Source organism: Sphaeramia orbicularis, chromosome 21 (assembly GCF_902148855.1).
Source record: "Sphaeramia orbicularis chromosome 21, fSphaOr1.1, whole genome shotgun sequence".
NCBI classification, from domain to species: Eukaryota; Metazoa; Chordata; class Actinopteri; order Kurtiformes; family Apogonidae; genus Sphaeramia; species Sphaeramia orbicularis.
Window position 1 is genome coordinate 3,504,742 of NC_043977.1, and position 19,097 is coordinate 3,523,838.

General features: G+C 37.9%; 1 protein-coding gene across 1 annotated transcript in view; it reads right to left on the reverse strand.

Moving 5' to 3' along the window:
* Positions 1 to 19,097, reverse strand: part of lrp1bb (low density lipoprotein receptor-related protein 1Bb) — a 930,516-nt gene that overhangs the window by 184,183 nt on the left and 727,236 nt on the right. Inside the window, exons 45-50 of the mRNA XM_030124596.1 lie at positions 13,957 to 14,082; positions 11,138 to 11,266; positions 10,546 to 10,665; positions 6,555 to 6,668; positions 6,213 to 6,362; positions 4,187 to 4,309 (exon numbers count right to left, since the gene is read on the reverse strand). Of these exons, the coding sequence (XP_029980456.1) occupies positions 4,187 to 4,309; positions 6,213 to 6,362; positions 6,555 to 6,668; positions 10,546 to 10,665; positions 11,138 to 11,266; positions 13,957 to 14,082 (762 nt within the window). The remainder of the gene's footprint in view (positions 1 to 4,186; positions 4,310 to 6,212; positions 6,363 to 6,554; positions 6,669 to 10,545; positions 10,666 to 11,137; positions 11,267 to 13,956; positions 14,083 to 19,097) is intronic.

A 19,097-nucleotide genomic window follows, 5' to 3' on the forward strand; every position in this document is an offset into this window, starting at 1 on the left:
TCGTTCTATCGTTCTATCTATCGTTCTATCTATCGTTCTATCTATCGTTCTATCTATCGTTCTATCGTTCTATCTATCGTTCTATCTATCTATCTATCTATCTATCTATCTATCTATCTATCTATCTATCTATCTATCTATCTATCTATCTATCTATCTATCTATCTATCGTTCTATCGTTCTATCTATCCTTCTATCTATCGTTCTATCTATCGTTCTATCTATCTATCATTCTATTGTTCTATCTATCTGTGACCATTTACACGTTTTCACATTTAATGCACTGACATCGAGGTAGTTTTTCATATCCCAATTTTTTTTTTTTTTTTTGAGCCAAAATATTTCATTAAAAAGTCATTCATTATGGGATGGCTCCGAGCAAGAGTATAATTTTTTTGTGCATTTATCTGAGGTCATCATTAGGTCCACCCTGGGGGAAAACATGTCGACATTTACTTTTTATTATTGGGTCTAAAAAGATGGAAAAGTGACAGATACTGAAATAAACCCAGTTTCATGGAAGCACCCATCAGTATTCATCAAAGTGAGTGTACGTCACACTTGATAAAGCAAATATATGCAAATAAATCGATCCGGCTGACAAAGACGGAAATGGAGCTGCTGCATGTAAGCTTGGCATCAATGAATCAGTGGCGAGACATTGTAGACGGGGTGGGCGGGGCTTATAGTCCGTAAAGTACGGTATATGAGTTGTTTGGTCAAATACTAATGAAAATAATTTGCAGGTCGCACAGAACAAAGTGACACGAATTGTTTGGGGTTTCCCATACAGAACTAAAATAAGCACAATGCACAACATTTTGACATGGTTAACTGTGAAATCTAGATTAAAATTTTTTTTTTGATCATTTATTCGTAACCTTATAGCAACACAAACTCCAGAAATTATTCACAGAAAACTGTCATTTTTTTGCTGATCAACATAATTGTTGTAAAGACAAACCAGTGAAACACAGTGTGCTCTGCCTTTAGTCAGAACAAACCAGTTACAGTGAACTGTTTTTTATGGGGCCATGGGTGCATGGAATGGACGCCAGAGTTTGTGTTGTTGGAAAATAACACAAAAATGTTTTCAAAAGAAATTAAAACTCTTCTTGTTTACACAGCAGCCATGAAATGGAAAGAGAATTCATAATACTGAAAGATGTCTTATGATCTGTGTCAGACAGCTATTGTTTGGTGAAGGAGTACGAATGTACAGAGGGTCTGCACGTGACGTCAGCGCTAGTGGAAGTCACTGCAGTTCTGCCCACTGAGTGGCAGAAAGAGGGAGATGAGTGACAGCGTTGGCTTCAGCACTATGTAAACTGAAGAACAATATTGAATCAAAAATTGGGAAAAGCTGTTGTGAGATGATTGTATGAACAGGTTCTTAAAGCAGTGGGAGCTATTGTTTTACAGACACTGAAAGACAAAGAAAAGAGGAGGAGATGGATCCACAAATCCAGGAAACCAAACCTAGATCTGTGGATCCTGTTTGGTGTCAGCTAACATTAATATATGCTGAATTTTTGGGTCCAATCAGACCTGAAATGACCTATTGTTTTGGCTAACGGTCCTTCTCAGTGCAGCTCTTGGTTTCATGATCAGATCTTTCCTGGTTTTTGTCTTCATTTTTTGATTCTGAACCTTGTGCTCCTACATGATTAGTAAACTAACTGAAACTGAGGCTAACCTAGTTTTACAAATACGGAGGAACTGGAGAATAAAGCTACGACAGAGTATTAGGACCATCGATATAAAACCTGTAATTTTATGATGAAGTCAAATACAAAAAGAATCACAATGTTATGAGAACAAAGTTGTAGTTATAAAAAAAAAAATCATAATTTAACAAAAATGTCATTCATGTATGAGATTAAAGTTGTCATTTTCCGACAATAAAGCCATAATATTATCAGAATAATGTGTTCATTTAAACCAGGTGGTCTAAATCTGCTAATTTCCCAGAATGCAGTGGTGCCCTGCTGGTCCACAGCAGTAGTATCTGTGTTGGATAAAGGACTGGATCTGAACTAGACTCAGTAAATCTGCTCAGTCCCAGTAGATCATGCATAGATTCACTGGGGTCAGTCCACGACCTACTGGAAATGACCTTTGGATCAGCTGGTTCTGGTCCTAGTTTTGGACCCTTTGGATCAGCTGGTTCTGGTCCTAGTTTTGGAGCCTTTGGATCAGCTGGTTCTGGGCCCTAGTTTTAGACCCTTTGGATCAGCTGGTTCTGGGCCCTAGTTTTGGACCCTTTGGATCAGCTGGTTCTGGGCCCTAGTTTTAGACCCTTTGGATCAGCTGGTTCTGGTCCTAGTTTTGGAGCCTTTGGATCAGCTGGTTCTGGTCCTAGTTTTGGAGCCTTTGGATCAGCTGGTTCTGGTCCTAGTTTTAGACCCTTTGGATCAGCTGGTTCTGGTCCTAGTTTTGGAGCCTTTGGATCAGCTGGTTCTGGGCCCTAGTTTTGGAGCCTTTGGATCAACTGGTTCTGGGCCCTAGTTTTGGAGCCTTTGGATCAACTGGTTCTGGGCCCTAGTTTTGGACCCTTTGGATCAGCTGGTTCTGGGCCCTAGTTTTGGAGCCTTTGGATCAGCTGGTTCTGGTCCTAGTTTTGGAGCCTTTGGATCAGCTGGTTCTGGGCCCTAGTTTTGGAGCCTTTGGATCAGCTGGTTCTGGTCCTAGTTTTGGAGCCTTTGGATCAGCTGGTTCTGGTCCTAGTTTTGGACCCTTTGGATCAGCTGGTTCTGGTCCTAGTTTTGGAGCCTTTGGATCAGCTGGTTCTGGGCCCTAGTTTTGGAGCCTTTGGATCAGCTGGTTCTGGGTCCTAGTTTTGGAGCCTTTGGATCAGCTGGTTCTGGTCCTAGTTTTGGACCCTGGTTGTCAGTCCTGATGAAACCATGTATATTTGTTTCAGGTCCAAATAGCACTGATCCCCTCCCCCCTGGATCAGGTCTGGATCCTCCATGTGTGTCCACATGTCAGTGTTCATGGACCACTTGTTCTTTGGTAGCTCGTACAGATCCATGTCCAGTCCAACTGTCCTTCATTTAATTTCAGATTCCACATGTTTCCTTTTCTCTGGCTGTGTTTACTGCTATACTGTCATGTTGAACAGGTTGGTTTAAGACACTCAGTCTGACTGAGAGGGGCGTGGCCTGGGGGGGAAGTGACGTATGTGCATACCCTGTATAGTACTTATTTTGTTTATTTACTTTTATTGCATTGGGCTGTTGTATATGTCCCATTTGTGTGTGTGTGTGCACGCGAATATATACATTAATTACATAAGATTAATGTAAATAATTAAAACTGTAATGCAATGTAGAGGAGACCCCAGGAAGAATAGCAACTGTTGTTTCAGTTGCTAATGGGGATCTTAATAAATGAAATGAAATGAAATACGAGTGCCTATAAAGGGTTAACGCTCGCTTTCTTGCCGTGAAGCCAGAAGGAACGACCTGCCGATGAACGGGTGTATGTGTGCGAGCAGCTGGTTTGGAGGGCAAATTTTATGAATCCATACCATGACTTAATCATGGCCCTCCCATTTAATTGGACAGATCTTGACTTTTTGTCGTGGTAAATTCTGAATATATCAGTATTCATCAAAGAAATGCTCCAAGTGCCTCTAGTTAGAAAAAGGACTGGCATTGTAACGCGCAGGCCTTCCACTGAACCCGTGTGAGGATGATCAGGTTGGGTATTTCACTGACTGATGGCTCGTTAATTAAATCCTTACACTGGAAATGCTGTTTATTATAATTCAGAGAGAGAGACGGGGAAAACAATGTGTGTCCTCGACAACCCCGCTCTGAATTTAGGGTCAGAATTAGACTTTCAAACAAGCGGCAGCACCCACGTGAGAAATCTGAGACGCAACAATGAGGGGGAGAAACAGCCTCATGGCATGATAAACAATCAACTATTCTCTTTTTGTCTTCTCATTATACACTGTATGTATTATTTGTTCTAGCCCCGGATCTGTTTAAATGACAAAAACATTACGACAAATAGCTTCTTGTTAATGGAAAATAAATATCCTTCCAACCTCCGACAGCGTTCGGTACGGCACCAAAATACCTCATCTATTTCCAGTCATTACAGAACAAAGCATCGTTTCAGTTTGTTGTGGGGATAGAAGCTCCGGTATAAAAGGTACGATTTGTCGGCTCCTTACCACACTGGAATTCATCCGCTCCGTCTTCGCAGTCTTTCTGACCATCGCAGAGCCACACGCTGGAGATGCAGTTCCCGCTCGGACAAGCGAAGTGGCCTTCCTCGCACTTCTGCCCGTGGGAAACTGGAACGAAACACACAATGTGGTCGGTCTGAAGGGCGTGAGTGAGGACTGAGGTCATTATCGGAACCTACGATCTTATTACGCTGTCAAAACAGCCTTTAAAAAATAGGACCAGTGTTCCTGTATCTAACCAGCATGTTCTATTAAGACTTATTGACGAGGTTCTGCCTCTATGTCACTGGAGGAGAACTCCACTCATTCAATCTAAGTCCTTCTATGACTTCTATCAGTGATCAATAGGAACTAGACTGATATCTGGAACCATTCACATGTTATAAACCAGCAAAACATGGACCATTAGAAGGAAAGGAACATTTTTTAATTATTGAAAATTTCTTAATAATTAAAAAAAATTGTCACAAATTCAAAAATCAAAATTTCTCAAAACCGCCAACAAACTTTGTTGACATTGTCTCAAGAAAAATTCATGAAAAAAATTGAAATGCATCCAATCAGTAGTTTTGGAGAACATTATTCACATGTAGACATTGGTGACCTTGAGTTTGATCTTTCAATGTCACTGAAAGTCAAAGGTCATGGACTCAAATCAAAGCCCATATCTGACTTCTATCAGTGATCAATAGGAACTAGACTGATATCTGGAACCATTCACATGTTATAAACCAGCAAAACATGGACCATTAGAAGGAAAGGAACATTTTTTAATTATTAAAAAAATTGTCAAAAATTCAAAAATCAAAATTTCTCAAAACTGCGAACAAACTTTGACATTGTCTCAAGAAAAATTCATGAAAAAAATTGAAATGAATCTGACCGGTAGTTCTGCAGAACATTATTGACATGTAGACATTGGTCACCTTGAGTTTGACCCTTCAAGGTCACTCAAGGTCAAAGGTCATGGACTCAAATCAAAGTCCATATATGACTTACTATCAGTGATCAATAGGAACTAAAATAATATCTGTAACCATTTACATGTTATAAACCAGCAAAATATAGACCATTGAAAGGAAAAGAACATGTTTAATATTTCCAAAAATCAAAACTTGTCAAAATTGTGACCAAACTTTGTAGTCATTGTCCCAAGGAAGCTACATAAAACCTTATACGGACATATACCATCCTGTTTATCTTAGGCAGTTTGACACATTTACCCAGATGTTGCACATTTATGTAAAAATAAATAAATATATTAAATAAAAATAGTAAATATATCTTCAACAAATTTAAGATTTTTTGTGCTCTTTTTTTCTTGTGTGTCATTTTTTAATGTCACTTTGTTTTGGTTGTTGTACTTTCCTGGTTCAATAATTCTTTTTAAATTTTTATACATATATTAAATTTGTGTTCACTCGGTGTGGACGGCAGAGTCAGATTTTCATTGTCCAGGGAAACATGTTTATTTCCTGAACATGTGACAATAAACTCTTTGAATCTTGAACCTAAACAATTTTGAATGAACCGGACCAGTAGTTTAGGAGAAGACTGTTAACATGTAGACATTGGTGACCTTGAGTTTGACCCTTCAAGGTCATTCAAGGTCAAAGGTCAAGGACCCAAATCCAAGTCCATAAATGACTTTTTATCAGTGATCAATAGGAACCATATTAATATTTGGAACAATTTACATTTTATAAAGCATCAAAACATGGACCATTAGAAGGAAACAAATTTTGTATAGTTTGTAAAATCCGTCAAAAATTCAAAAACCTAAATTTGTCAAAACTGTGACCAAACATTGTAGACAGTGTCCCAAGGAAGCTACTTTTTTTTTTTTTTAAAGAATCCACCCAGTAGTTTGGTCACAGAAGGTGTTTGCAGAAACTGCTAGCGCTGCCGCTGCCTTCCCATTAGCGGGTGGCCTATCGGTGTGTTGGCTAAAAATGAGCCCTGTCTGAATGGTTCTGTGCGTCTTTGTGTGTTTTGTGCGTCGGACGCTCACCCTGGCAGTTGGTCTCATCAGCATAGTCTCCACAGTCGTTTGCACCGTCACAGATCCACGAGGGGTGGATGCACAGGGAGGTGGAATTGCAGCTGATGAAATCTTTTTCTTTCACTCCCAGCTTGTAAAAGTGCGAGCAGTCGGTGTGGTCTGAATACAGAACAGAGCAGCACAACAAAACTGTCAGAGAGGCAGTGACGGTGTAGGTGAGAGCGAGCGGGGCCGCCATTCAATCCAGCACACATCTCACACTCACAGAATCCAAGTGATCTGCAAGAGCTGGAGCTGTTTGTTTACATTTTCATTTTAACTGCGATGCAAAGCGCCGGATAAAGGACTTACTGCAGCTTTTTTCATCGGAGGCATCGGCGCAGTCAATGACCTGGTTACACCAGGCTGAGCTCGGTACACAGCTCCCATCCCTGCACGGTGATTCTGAGGAGGCGCATGTGACATCTGGGAGAAGAAAATTACCATTTCAAAAAAGATAACAGAACAGAAACAGCACTCGGAGACACTTACAGGTACAGTTCACAACAATACAACAGCCACTTTCTGGAGGTGGTGAAAATGAGCTGCTGGTTGCAAAGTGACAGAGGCAGAAGGCTCGGAAATGGACTAAAAAAAAAAAAAAGAAACACTCTTAATGTTGTGCAAAAGCAAATCATCTCACTTAAAATGCAAGGAGTGCGTCTTGGTTTTGTTTTTCATTTACCGACTATTGAACAATAGCTCTGGTCATTTCACTTCTCCGCATTTCCACGACGTAACTTAGATAAACTCTAATTAAATGTTGTAATGGTGGAAGAATAAATTATTGTTTACATCCCATTAAATGGAAAACCCAGGGGTAAATATGACATACCATATAGTGCGATAAGCTCTTTGCCAGGCTGCTGCATTGGAAGGTTTACATTAATTAAGAAAACAACACACACAGAAACGATCACACACTGTCTGACTGTGGGTTCAATCAGCAGGCGTGTCTGCGCCCCCAAACACATTCCTCCTCTATAGTCCAATTATAGCATGGAAATGAACACGCGACGGCGCTTTATCGTAAATTATTTCACCATCGAGTTCAAACCCAGTCGTTGTGGGTTTACTGAAGGACAACGCGCACCTCGACCAGGCGGCGTTTAGCCTCACACACAAACATCTTTGGCAGACTGAACTTTTCCTGGTCTGGGGCTCATTAGACCTGGGCTGTCGAACTCATTTTCTTTCAGGTTCCACATTCAGCCCCATTTGATCTGCAGTGGGCCGAACCAGTAAAAGAATAACAGAATAACCTATAAATAATGACAACTACAAATTTTTGTCTTTGTTTTAGTGCAAAAACACATGAACCCTTTCATGCACAGTGGTCACTCCAGTGGACAGTTCTTCTCCAGCTGTTCTCTTGTATATTCATGGGTTTTGTTGTTTTAGTTCCATATCAGCCAACACAGTGGACGCTCATGCACCATCCCATAATAATACACTGACATTCATACAATTACTGTAACGTTGCTGCTCTTGATAAACCTGATCTGCACAAACATGTTTTAGTGTAAAACAATTGCTAATTGTTATTAGACTGTAATTAATAGTTTTCTGAAACAAAAAGTTGTTTTTTTTTTGTTTTGCATATCCTTCAGAGACCCAGCAATGCATTTTGTCCTCTGTAGGGGACAAAAGTTTGACAGTTTAACTTAAATGCTGTCCATTGCAAAGGACATTCCATTAAAAAATCAATCAATAAATAAAAATGATTTTAAAAATGTATCTGAAAAAAACTGTTGCATTATGCAGTTTCCAAACAAGCAATTTTTTTAGTGTAAAAAAGCTAAAATTGTTCATTTCCTGGGTCTCAAGAGGATATCATCTTCATGAAATGAATATTAACTAATATTAGAGTATGACAAAATGTGTGAAAACATCAGATTAGCTGCATTAAAAATGTTTTTATTTCATAGTTTTCACACAGCATATCACTTTCTGATGATGAGTTTTAAACACGTTTCTTTGCTTCAAAAATTAAACGTATGGTGTCCATCTGAGTGGACATTTTTGTAACTCCACAAAAAATAGGTTCATAAAAAAAATTTTCAGTTGCATTGTTTTTTTCATGCCTAAAGAGGAATAAAAACACTCAAGAAAAAAATATTGACTAAGGTTCTAATAATTCATGCATGAAATGGTTAAATTCTGAAAATAATTTTATAAACTATCCAAACAAAAAAGATGTGAATAACCTGAAAAAAACTGAAATTTCCTAAGAAAAATAAGTACAATTTTAACAATATTCTGCCTCCACTTATCATTTCTACATGTGCATTATGGATCAGATCTACAAAGACAGTTCCCAAATGATTATTTCTTTCGCTATACATATATATATATATATATATATATATATGTATATGTACTGTATATCTATATCTGTTTATATTTTTTCTTCAGGGATTAATCACTAACGTAATGAAACATTGTCTTCTTTACTTTGAGATTTTTCAGTGAATATCAAGTATTTTCCTATATTTAATTTGGTCATTGTGTAGGTGTTCACGACGGTTATCATATCAGAAACAGAGAAACTGAATAAACAGTGACCTTTTCAGTCAAATCTCTGATTAACTGAACATAAACCCAGTGTGTCCATCCACTGTCATTGATCCAACTCCATGGGTTTGACTGGGGAATCAGTGTTGTAGAAGATGACAGTGTTTCCATGGCAATTACGGAGCCTCTGAGCATCCAAACGGGTCATATCTGATGACCATGAAAAGATGAAGAACTGTATTTTACACCAATTATTGACATGTATTGATCAGATTAGTGGATGAAGAGTTTAATTCGGGGGATCTCAAAGTCATTTTCTTTCAGGGGCCACATTCAGCCCAAGCAGAATAACCTCTAAATAATGAAGACTCCAAATTTTTGTCTTTGTTTTAGAGCAAAAAAAATACCATTAAATTATGAAAATACTTACTTTCATAAACTATCCAAACAAAAAAGATGTAAACAACCTGAAAAAACTTAAATTTCTTAAGAAAAACAAGTCATTTTCCCAATCTTCTTCCTCCACTTCTCATTAGTCCATGTGCATTCTGGATCAGATCTACAAAGACACTAAACACTGAGGAACAGGAAGAAAAGAGTTCAAACTGGACTGAATTTAATACAGACATTTCAGGTTGGGCACATTTGTTCAAGTTATTCACATTTTATTGTTACAGGATAGTTTGTAAATGTAAATATTTTCATAATTTTATGTTATTTTTTGCACTAAAACAAAGACAAACATCTGGAGTTGTCATTATTTATAGACATAATGTAATGTTATTTTGTCACATCAAATCGAGAAGAAAATAGAGTTATTATGTTTTGTAGGTTCTTCTGCTGTTATTATTTGACTGCAGATCATATTGGTCTGAATGTGGAACATGAACTAAAATTAATTTGACAGCACTTTGCAAATTCATCCAGTGGGCCGGATTGGACCCTTTGGCGGGCCGCATTTGGCCCCCGGGACACGTGTTTGACACCCCCGCATTAGACAGTGAAGGCTTAGCGCCGCATGCAGCCGAGCGCCACCTTAATCTAAGCCAGGACTGTCAAACTCATTTTAGTTCAGTTCCACATTCAGCTACATTTGATCTGCAGTGGGCCAAACCAGTAACATAAGAACAGAATAATACATAAATAATGTCAACTCCAAAATTTTCTCCATGTTTAAGAGCGAAAAGGTTTACATCTACAAACTATCTTTTCAGACAATGTGAATAACATGAACAAACTGAAAAAAATAAATGTAATTTTAACAATATTCTGCCTCAGTTGACCATTTTACATATGTACATTATAACGTACAAATCACAGTGGATCAACAAATACACAAAACATTTAATAACAGGCAGAATCTTGTTAAAATTGTACTTACTTCTCTTAACACATTTCAGGTTGTTCATACTTGTTCAGGTTGTTCACATTTTTTTGCGAAATTATTCTTTGTTTTAGTGTAAATACATGAAAATATTTACATTTACAAAGAGAAAAATGTGGAGTTGTCATTATTTCTATGTTATTATGATAGTATTTGACTGGTCTGACCCACTTGAGATTGAATTGGTCTGAATGTGGAACCTGAACTAAAATGAATGTTCATATCTTCAGTGTAATTTTTGCATTTCACAAATTCATCCCAAGGGCCGGACTGGACCCTTTGGCGGGCCGGATTAGGCCCCCGGGCCGCATGTTTGACACCTGTGATCTCAGTGTTACTGAGGCCGGAGCCGTGGCCTCGGAGGCGGGACAGACTAAAACGGCGGCTCAAACGCTGCCCACTCACTGCTGCAGAAGGCTTCGTCCGAGTTATCCCCGCAGTCGTCCACCCCGTCGCAGAAACGCCCGTTGGCCACGCAGTGCTGGTTGTAGCAGGGACGGAACCCAGTGCGACAGCTCCTGTTGTCTGAACACATGGAAATGCATACACATGACCAACTGCTCACCAGCACAAATGTGAGTCACAACAAACAAACAAACAAAAACAAACAAACAACACTGTGCTCTCCAACACTGGAACTCTGCCCTGACACATGTCATGTGACTGGACCCACAGCCCGCATAAACAGGTTCATATTAGTTATTTATACAGCTCCACCTGAATGAAACAGGTGATCTGTGTTTATAATGTACAGTCATCATATACAACACTGTCTGTCTGTCTGTCTGTCTGTCTGTGACCATTTACTGACATGTTTTCACATCTAATGCACTGACACATTAGTAGTTTTTCATGTCCCAATTTTGGTCCTTTTTCTTTCTTTCCTTCCTTCCTTCCTTCCTTCCTTCCTTCCTTCCTTCCTTCCTTCCTTCCTTCCTTCCTTCCATCCATCCATCCATCCATCCATCCATCCATCCATCCATCCATCCATCCTTACCACAGTACTGCATCTTCTCATCAGATTTGTCTTTGCAGTGAGCGACTCCATCACAGGTGAGCTGGTAGTTGATGCACTCCCCGTTCCCACACTCGAATTCGGTGTGAATGTTGCAGGACGAATTTTCTGCTGCAGAGGAAGATAATTGGGGTCACGAACATCTGCATAAGTGTGAACACACACAGCTGCTAAATGCATTTGCATCTCCAAGCTCCAGTTAGTTAACGTGTTTACTCCACACAAGTTTTAGGTTAATGTCTGTAGGTTCCATAAACACAGGAGATAATATCCGGTGGCCTGTTGCGTCGACTGTATGCATTCTATATTCAGGTTTGTCTTTTAATTAAAACTACAGGGGCTGAAAATCAGGAAGAAAAAAACATTAAAGAGCAGCGAAGTAGGAAATTGTAGAATTTTTGCCAATAAAGACAAACAGACTAATGCAAAATATGCTTTCACTTCAATGTGTTAATGCAACGTTTATTCAGATTATTGAGGTTAGTGTTAGGTTCCTTGGATCATTTCCTTTTTGTGTCTCATGCCTACTAGTGTTTCTCAGCTAATGGTTAGAAATAAGCTACGATAATCAACAGAGAACAACAAAAAGACATGTAAACTGGCATTAACCTATCGCCTTATTAGTACAGAATAACAGCAACACTTAGTAAATTAAAACACAGGGTGATATAACAGTATCCTATTATAAGGCAAATAAAACTTCAAGTATTCACTAGTAAACTGTTAAAGTTGGTAGATGTTAATTATAACATTGTTTATCCTTCTTTTGTTTGCCAAAACTATAACATTAGCATCTACTGTTAACCCTTTCATGCATACTGGTCACTACAGGGGACAGCTATTCCACAGCTGTTCTCTTTTATATTTGTGGGTTTTATTGGTTTAGTTAAATATTAGCTAACACAGTGGACGCTTATGCACCATCCCATACACTGACATTCATACCATTACTGTAACTTTGCCATTTTTGATGAACCAGATATGTAGTAACATGGTATTAGACTGTAATTAATACTCTTCTTTATCAAAAAGTTTTTTTTGTTTTTTTTGTGCATATTATCGCCACAGTGTGAATAATATAGTGTTAGAGTATGTTAAAATGTGAGAAAACATCAGATTAGCTGCATGAAAAATGTTTTTATTTCATAGTTTTCACATAGTATATAACTTTCTGATGATGGGATTTAAAACATGTTTCTTTACTTCAGACATTAAATGCATGGTGTCCAGCTGAGTGGACATTTTTGTAACTCCATGAAAAAAAGGTTAACAAAAAAAAAAATTCAATTGCATTGTTTTTTTCATGTCTAAAAAAGGATAAAAACACTCAGAAAAAAAATCTTGACTAAGGTTCTTATAATTCATGCAAGAAAGGGTTAAGTTACACACAACGTAGGTGGGGGGTACTACTTTTCTCTCTCTCTCTCTCTCTCTTTTTTTTTTTTTTTGATTAGTTTAAGTTTTTGTTTGTCGTTAGTTGGCTTTTTAGAAAACTGGAAAATTGGACATGTTTATACCTGTGCTGAGAGGATATGTATACTGAAAATGTGTTGTCCTAATAAAAAGATTATTGAAAAAAAAAATTAAAAAAAAAAAGAAAATCATCTATTTTCCTCTGTATTATTGACTGATCATGTAAATGTTCATAAAAACTCAGAGTAAAGTCAAAGAAACAGTGACTCTTTCAGTCCAATCTATCATAAACTGAGCATAACCCCAGTGTGTCCATCCACTGTCATTGATCCAACTCCATGGGTTTGACTGGGGAATCAATGTTGGAAAAGATGACAGGAATTTGTTTTTTCCAGTTTGTGGCTTATTTTGTTCCTGTCACTTATTATTTTGTTGGTTTATTCTTCGTTTGTGTTGATTTTATCGATCACTTTGGTTGTTTTTCTTCATCTTGTTGCTTATTTTATCTTTTTTTTTTTTTTTTTACTCCATTTTCTGCTTATTTTTTCATGTTATTTAGGATTTTGTAACACTTTATGAATTTTTGTTCTTTTTTTTATTATTCAATATACATATATTCTGATTCTGTTGGGTTCCTGTAAATTGGCTTAGAGTCTGGTTTTGACCAACTCTATATATAAAGTGTCATGAGATAACTTTTTTGTTGTGATCTGGCGCTATATAAATAAAATTTGATTGATTGAGTGATTTGATTGGTTTTCCCCTGTAAGTCGCTTTGGAAAAAAGCGTCTGCCAAATGCATAAACATAAACACATATAACCCCAGTGTGTCCATCCACTGTCATTGATCCAACTCCATGGGTTTTACTGGTGAATCAACGTTGTAGAAGATGATGGTGTTTCCACGGTAACTACGGAGCCTCTGAACGTCCAAATGGGTCATATCTGATGACCATGAAAAGACGAAGAACTGTATTTTACACTAATTGTTTCCACGTATTGATCGGATTAGTGGATGAAGAGTTTAGATCGTCTGATGTTTTTGGTCGTCGGTGGATGTTTGGCTCTTTATGGGTAAAATCCTCGCTGCTTATTCAAACAGGACTAGGAGCGGCTATTAATGCTTTCCTGTTTGTGTGCGGTTACTGAAACAGCAAATCAATTGGCAGACATCAAAGGTTCACGTAAACGGCACAAATAAGACCTCCACCCTGGAAGCCCGGACAGCAGCCGCGACGCTCTCTGCATGGAAATGTACGCGATGACTCCGTTCAAAAATAACTAATCCATAAAGAGTGGCGTTAAAATCGATCATTTGTGCCACGACTCTTCTAAAGGTTAGCAGTTGTGGCCTTTGTTTATTAGATCTGAAGCCTCTCGTGACTTACACACACATCTGTTGTCGTCTAACAGCACCCGTTCTCCCCGACAGGAGCAGTTGACCCGCCCGTGTGGGGTCAGCAGACAGAGGTCGCCGCAGCCTCCGTTCATGTGTCGGCACGGGGACAGCTCACCTTCAAAAACAAACAAACAAACACAGCTGATTAAGCGATCAGACACCTTTAAAGGCACATCCCCCCCAGGGCATCGCTGCTGCTTTCACATGTCATCATCATCATCATCATCGTTGTGTGCGGCGTTTTCCAGTGAAGACGCGGCAGATCTTACCTTTTCGTCGGGCGTATTTAGCCTCCTGACTTCCTTAACTGGCACTAATTAGTCAGTGATATCCCAAATCAACTTTTAAAATCCCCTCGGGTAATAGTGGGCATCGGATTTAATTTCTCGTCTTTGCTTTTGTCTTCCTGAAAAATAACTAAAAATAATAATAATTCTGCTAGTTTTTCAGTGGTTTTATGTGTGATTCAGAGGTATTAATGCTGATGGATGGTACAGTTTTTCCTCTCTGTGGCATTGGTTCTCCACTGCAGTGATTTCCACAGCTTTAGGCGTCCTCCCTGACAGGTAAAATATGTGTTACAATGCTGCATATTTTGTCTTTTTCTGCCTGCAGTCCTAAAAAAAAAAAGAATAAAAAAAAAAAAGAATAAAGAATAAAGAGTCGTCTGTGCAGCTGGAACCATGCAATGCTCTAACTCAAACTCACATGACCAGAACACAGACTGAAAACGTCCAAAAAAATGCAAACAGCGAAAGGAAGAAAAGCCCTGGAACAAGAGACATAATATCTTCCCTTTCTTTTCCTCCCTTGGTATGTGTATGCATATATGTGTATGGATGTAGATATGTGTGTGTGTGTTATATACATATATATATATATATATATATATATATATATATATATATATATATATATATGTGGTGTCCCAAAAAATGTGACATAATTTCTTCACCTAATTTGTTTTAACTTTGTTTGCTCTTTTAGCTCAGAAAAGTGTAATCATTCTTATTATTGTGCTTTCAGGAACAGTCATGGCGTTTACTGCAACAGAAAAGGTGTTCTGTGCACTGAGGTGCGTCCAAACTCAGTCAAATGTGAATGTGCGAGTTTGTCAGAAAATTTCATAAAGAAGCGCCAACAGGAAAGCAGATTTGGATGTGGCGTAAGAAATTTCAAAAGGAAGGATGTTTGTGTCGGAAAAAAGGATCTGAACGGCCGGCAGTTTCATCTGTAATAACTTTGGAAGATTATAAAATTACCATCCCCCAGAATTTTTCAAAATTTCATTTGAAATTTGTAGAGGAAAATATTTTATGTCCAAAATAAATCCTAGTAAGCGTCATTTCTCCTGACCATGTAGTCACTACGATATGGACATCTCAAATGATGTCAGTTTGTTTTGGGACATCCTGTGTATAGAAATATAAAACCTCCTGAGACCCAGCAGTGCATTTTTGTCCTCTGTAGTGGACAAGAGTTTCACAGCTTTACTAAAAAACAAGCAAACAAACAAACAAACAAACAAACAAACAAACAAACAAACAAACAAACAGAAAAATGCTGTCCACTGCAAAGGACATTCCTTAAAAAAAAAAAAAAAAGTCTGAAAAACTGTTGCATCATGCTTTTTCTGGTCATTTAGTTCTGTGGTTTCCAACCTTTTTTGGCTCATGACCCCATTTTAACATCACAAATTTGTGGCGACCCCAGACATACACAACAGAGATATTTTTTTCCTAAAATTAATTTTTGATCATGTAATAGTTTGCTATACTATGTTGCATATAAACATTATTTTTATTAAACATTTAGTCTATGTAATGTATATTATTATGGACAGGCAGTAAATCCAGGTGCAGATTAATGCACAAAGTGAGAATGTTATTTTCTTTGGTCAGGATCTGTCCAGTCAGTCCAGCTGTGATTTACAAGGAGGACAATTAATACTGAACAAACAAGAACTGAAACTACCCAGCCAGCATGTCCATGTGGGCCCCAGAAGGGTTACAACTGGGCTGCATATAAGGGTCCCATGTGGGTTTGTCCGCCGTTTCCACGGTGGTCCCACATGTGTTTGCCCAGATCAGAATAAGAATGAAAATCAGAATCAGAATCTCTTTACTGTCATTGTACCAAATACAATGAAATTGAGTCAAAGCTCTCAGATTCAGTGCAAGAATTTACAGTCAACAAACAGTAAAATAACAACAAATATCAGTAAAAGGCCCAGTTATTTACATTTGGGTGAAGTCACGCACCTGTTGACTTTGAATCAAAAAATTAGAATTGAGATAATGATTTCAAACTTTTTGTAGTTCAATAGTATAACATCTTAAGTTTCTAAATCCATCAAAATTTTTGCCAAAAAAGGATTTTCAAGAAAATTATGGAACTTTTTATACAAACTAAATTCAGTCCCTCGGAAAGTTCTCTAAGAATGAATAATAACACAACTTATCACAAATTATTTTTAAATTTAAAAATAAAAAGTATTGCAAACTAAGATATTTGTAAAACATAGAATTTAAGTAGTGTAAATAACATAAGAAGTAGTGCAAATGACATGAAAGATAAATATTGTGGGATAAATAGTGTGAAGAATAAATAATATGAGATATTCAGATCTCTGATTCTGACATGGGCCAACACATATGGGACCACCATAGAAACTGCAGACAAACCCACATGGGACCCTTATATGCAGCCCAAATGTAACCCTTCTGGGGCCCACATGGACATGCTGGCTGGGTATGAATTATGAAAGAGCTGCAGCATCTGAAACTGACCACAATGAACATTTGACACAGAAACAGAACCACAGTGCTGCAGTTTCACAACCACAGTTTGTCATATCTTTTGTGTATTGTGATTGTCTCTCTCAACTCACCACATATATTTGATTATTAAGTTTGTTTTTTTTTAATCTATTACAAGAACTTTCAGGCGACCCCATTTGAATTCCAGGCAACCCCACATGCGGTCCTGACCCCAACGTTGAAAAACACTGATTTAATGTGAAAAAGCCAAAACTTTTATCTTCCTGGGTCTCAGGAGGACGTGTGTATATATATAAATAGATATAAACGTCAGTATGTACCCCTCTCTCTTTGTGCCTGTTTGTTCAGTGGTCTGTTTAATCTGGTTTATTTACTTGTGAAACCGAGCTGTTTTGTATATTCTAGTTTGGAAAAAAAAAATTAAATATATACAAAAAACTAGACATAATATGGAGTCCAAATGTGCATTGGAAGCCCTGTATTGTTGCGTCCCCTCAGGCTGTGTGTGTTTTATTCATTCTGCTCGTGTTCTCTGGAGCTCAGGTTTCCCTCTGTTTGGATGAGTATTTATAGGCAGGACACTCGTGACAAGAGCAGCACAACAAAGACGACCATGATGCAATGATCACAAAAAGAAATACAAAAAAACCAAACAAAAGAAAAGGCAGATGAAGTGGTGTTTCCGTTGACCCCTGCTGCTGGACGTGCAGCTGTGCCCATGCAGGTCAGACGATCCGATTATTTCCCATGACGAGATAAATGAGGAACGGCATCGCTCTCGGCATCCGAGTCCAACCGGTGGGACGCGCTTAAGCCCACCTCCCTCCGTCCTACTTGGAAATTAAACTTTCTACGACACTTTAGAGACTCCCTCCACAACATAGGCTACTTTTTTATTAATTACCTCTGAAGCTTAAGTTTCTAACCACTCTATATAAGACCACCTTCATTTATCATCCCTGCTGTTTTTCTGCATCAATATGAAAACTTTTTAAATATTCTGTTGCCAGGCAGCGGCGCTGACTGATAATGACAAATAAATGAAATATGTGAGAGTTCTATTCATATGTAATGTGGATATTTTCCTTCATGTTTGGGTCTCTTGTTTACATTTTTATAAACTCTGTTCAAAGTGTACATTTGTTTGTGTGCATGTGTGTGTTCAGGGAAAATGGAGAGGTTAGGAAACGACAACATCATCCCAAAATGAATAAAGGAGACTGAAATAAATCATATTATATATTAAATATCATATATATACATATAAATGAGATAGTTAAACGATGGCACCACAACACTTTCTGCTCATGTCTGTTATGTGTTTGTGTGATGAATCTGCACCTCAGACATCAGACCCATGTGTTTAAACCAGTGTCAGACCTGCAGTAGATGGACGTCAGCACCCATACCTTTGGGAGACGGACCGGACCGGATCAGACTGGACCAGATCGGACCGGCATTATGGATGAATTCACATCATGTGGATTTGAAATTGTTAGCCTTATGTAAGTTAAGTAAACACGAAAGACGAAACAAACCCAAACGTGTGTGAGCTGTCTTCAAAGTCCTTCGACTAATGCTAATATGTTGATGGTGGGCGGGGCTAATAGGCTCAGTATTTGGTGGGCGGGGCTAATAGGCTCAGTATTTGGCCTTTGTGCTGAAACCCCAAATGAAAGTAGAACCTCAAAATGTTCACAGTTCTACATTAGGAGATCTGTGAGTGCGACTTTATTCTCGTAAATGATGATATTTTTCCTGCCTCTTTTTAAATTTCAACATTATTCTCAGAATATTACAACGTCATTCTCGTAAAATGATGATTCTTTTTGTATTCGACTTCATTCTCATAAAATTACAGGTTTTATCTCAATATTTTACGACTTTATTTTCATAGTGACAAGTGTTTTTATTTTCTTATGTGGACCTAATACGCCATCGTTCTTATCTTATCTTATCTTAAATTCAGCTTCATCAAACCTGCAGATATCCTGATTGTGTAACTAGCATCTTTTTGTGTGTTGTAGTGTATTTCAACACCTTTTTTTTGTATATTTTGGTACATTTTAGTGTATTATTTATGTTAGTGAATATTTACGTTATATTTTAGTCCTTTTGGTGTACTTAGTGTTTTGTTTTGTTTTGTTTTTTATGCACAATTGTGTATAATAGCCATGAGACTGTTATTTATGTGAATAGAAGATCTGAAATTTGACCATGTTATCTTATCTTATCTAATCTTATCTTACCTTAAATGTAGCTTCATCAAACCTGCAGATATTGTGATTGTTTAATTAGCATCTTTTTGTGTTGTAGTGTATTTCAGCACCTTTTTTTGTATATTTTGGTA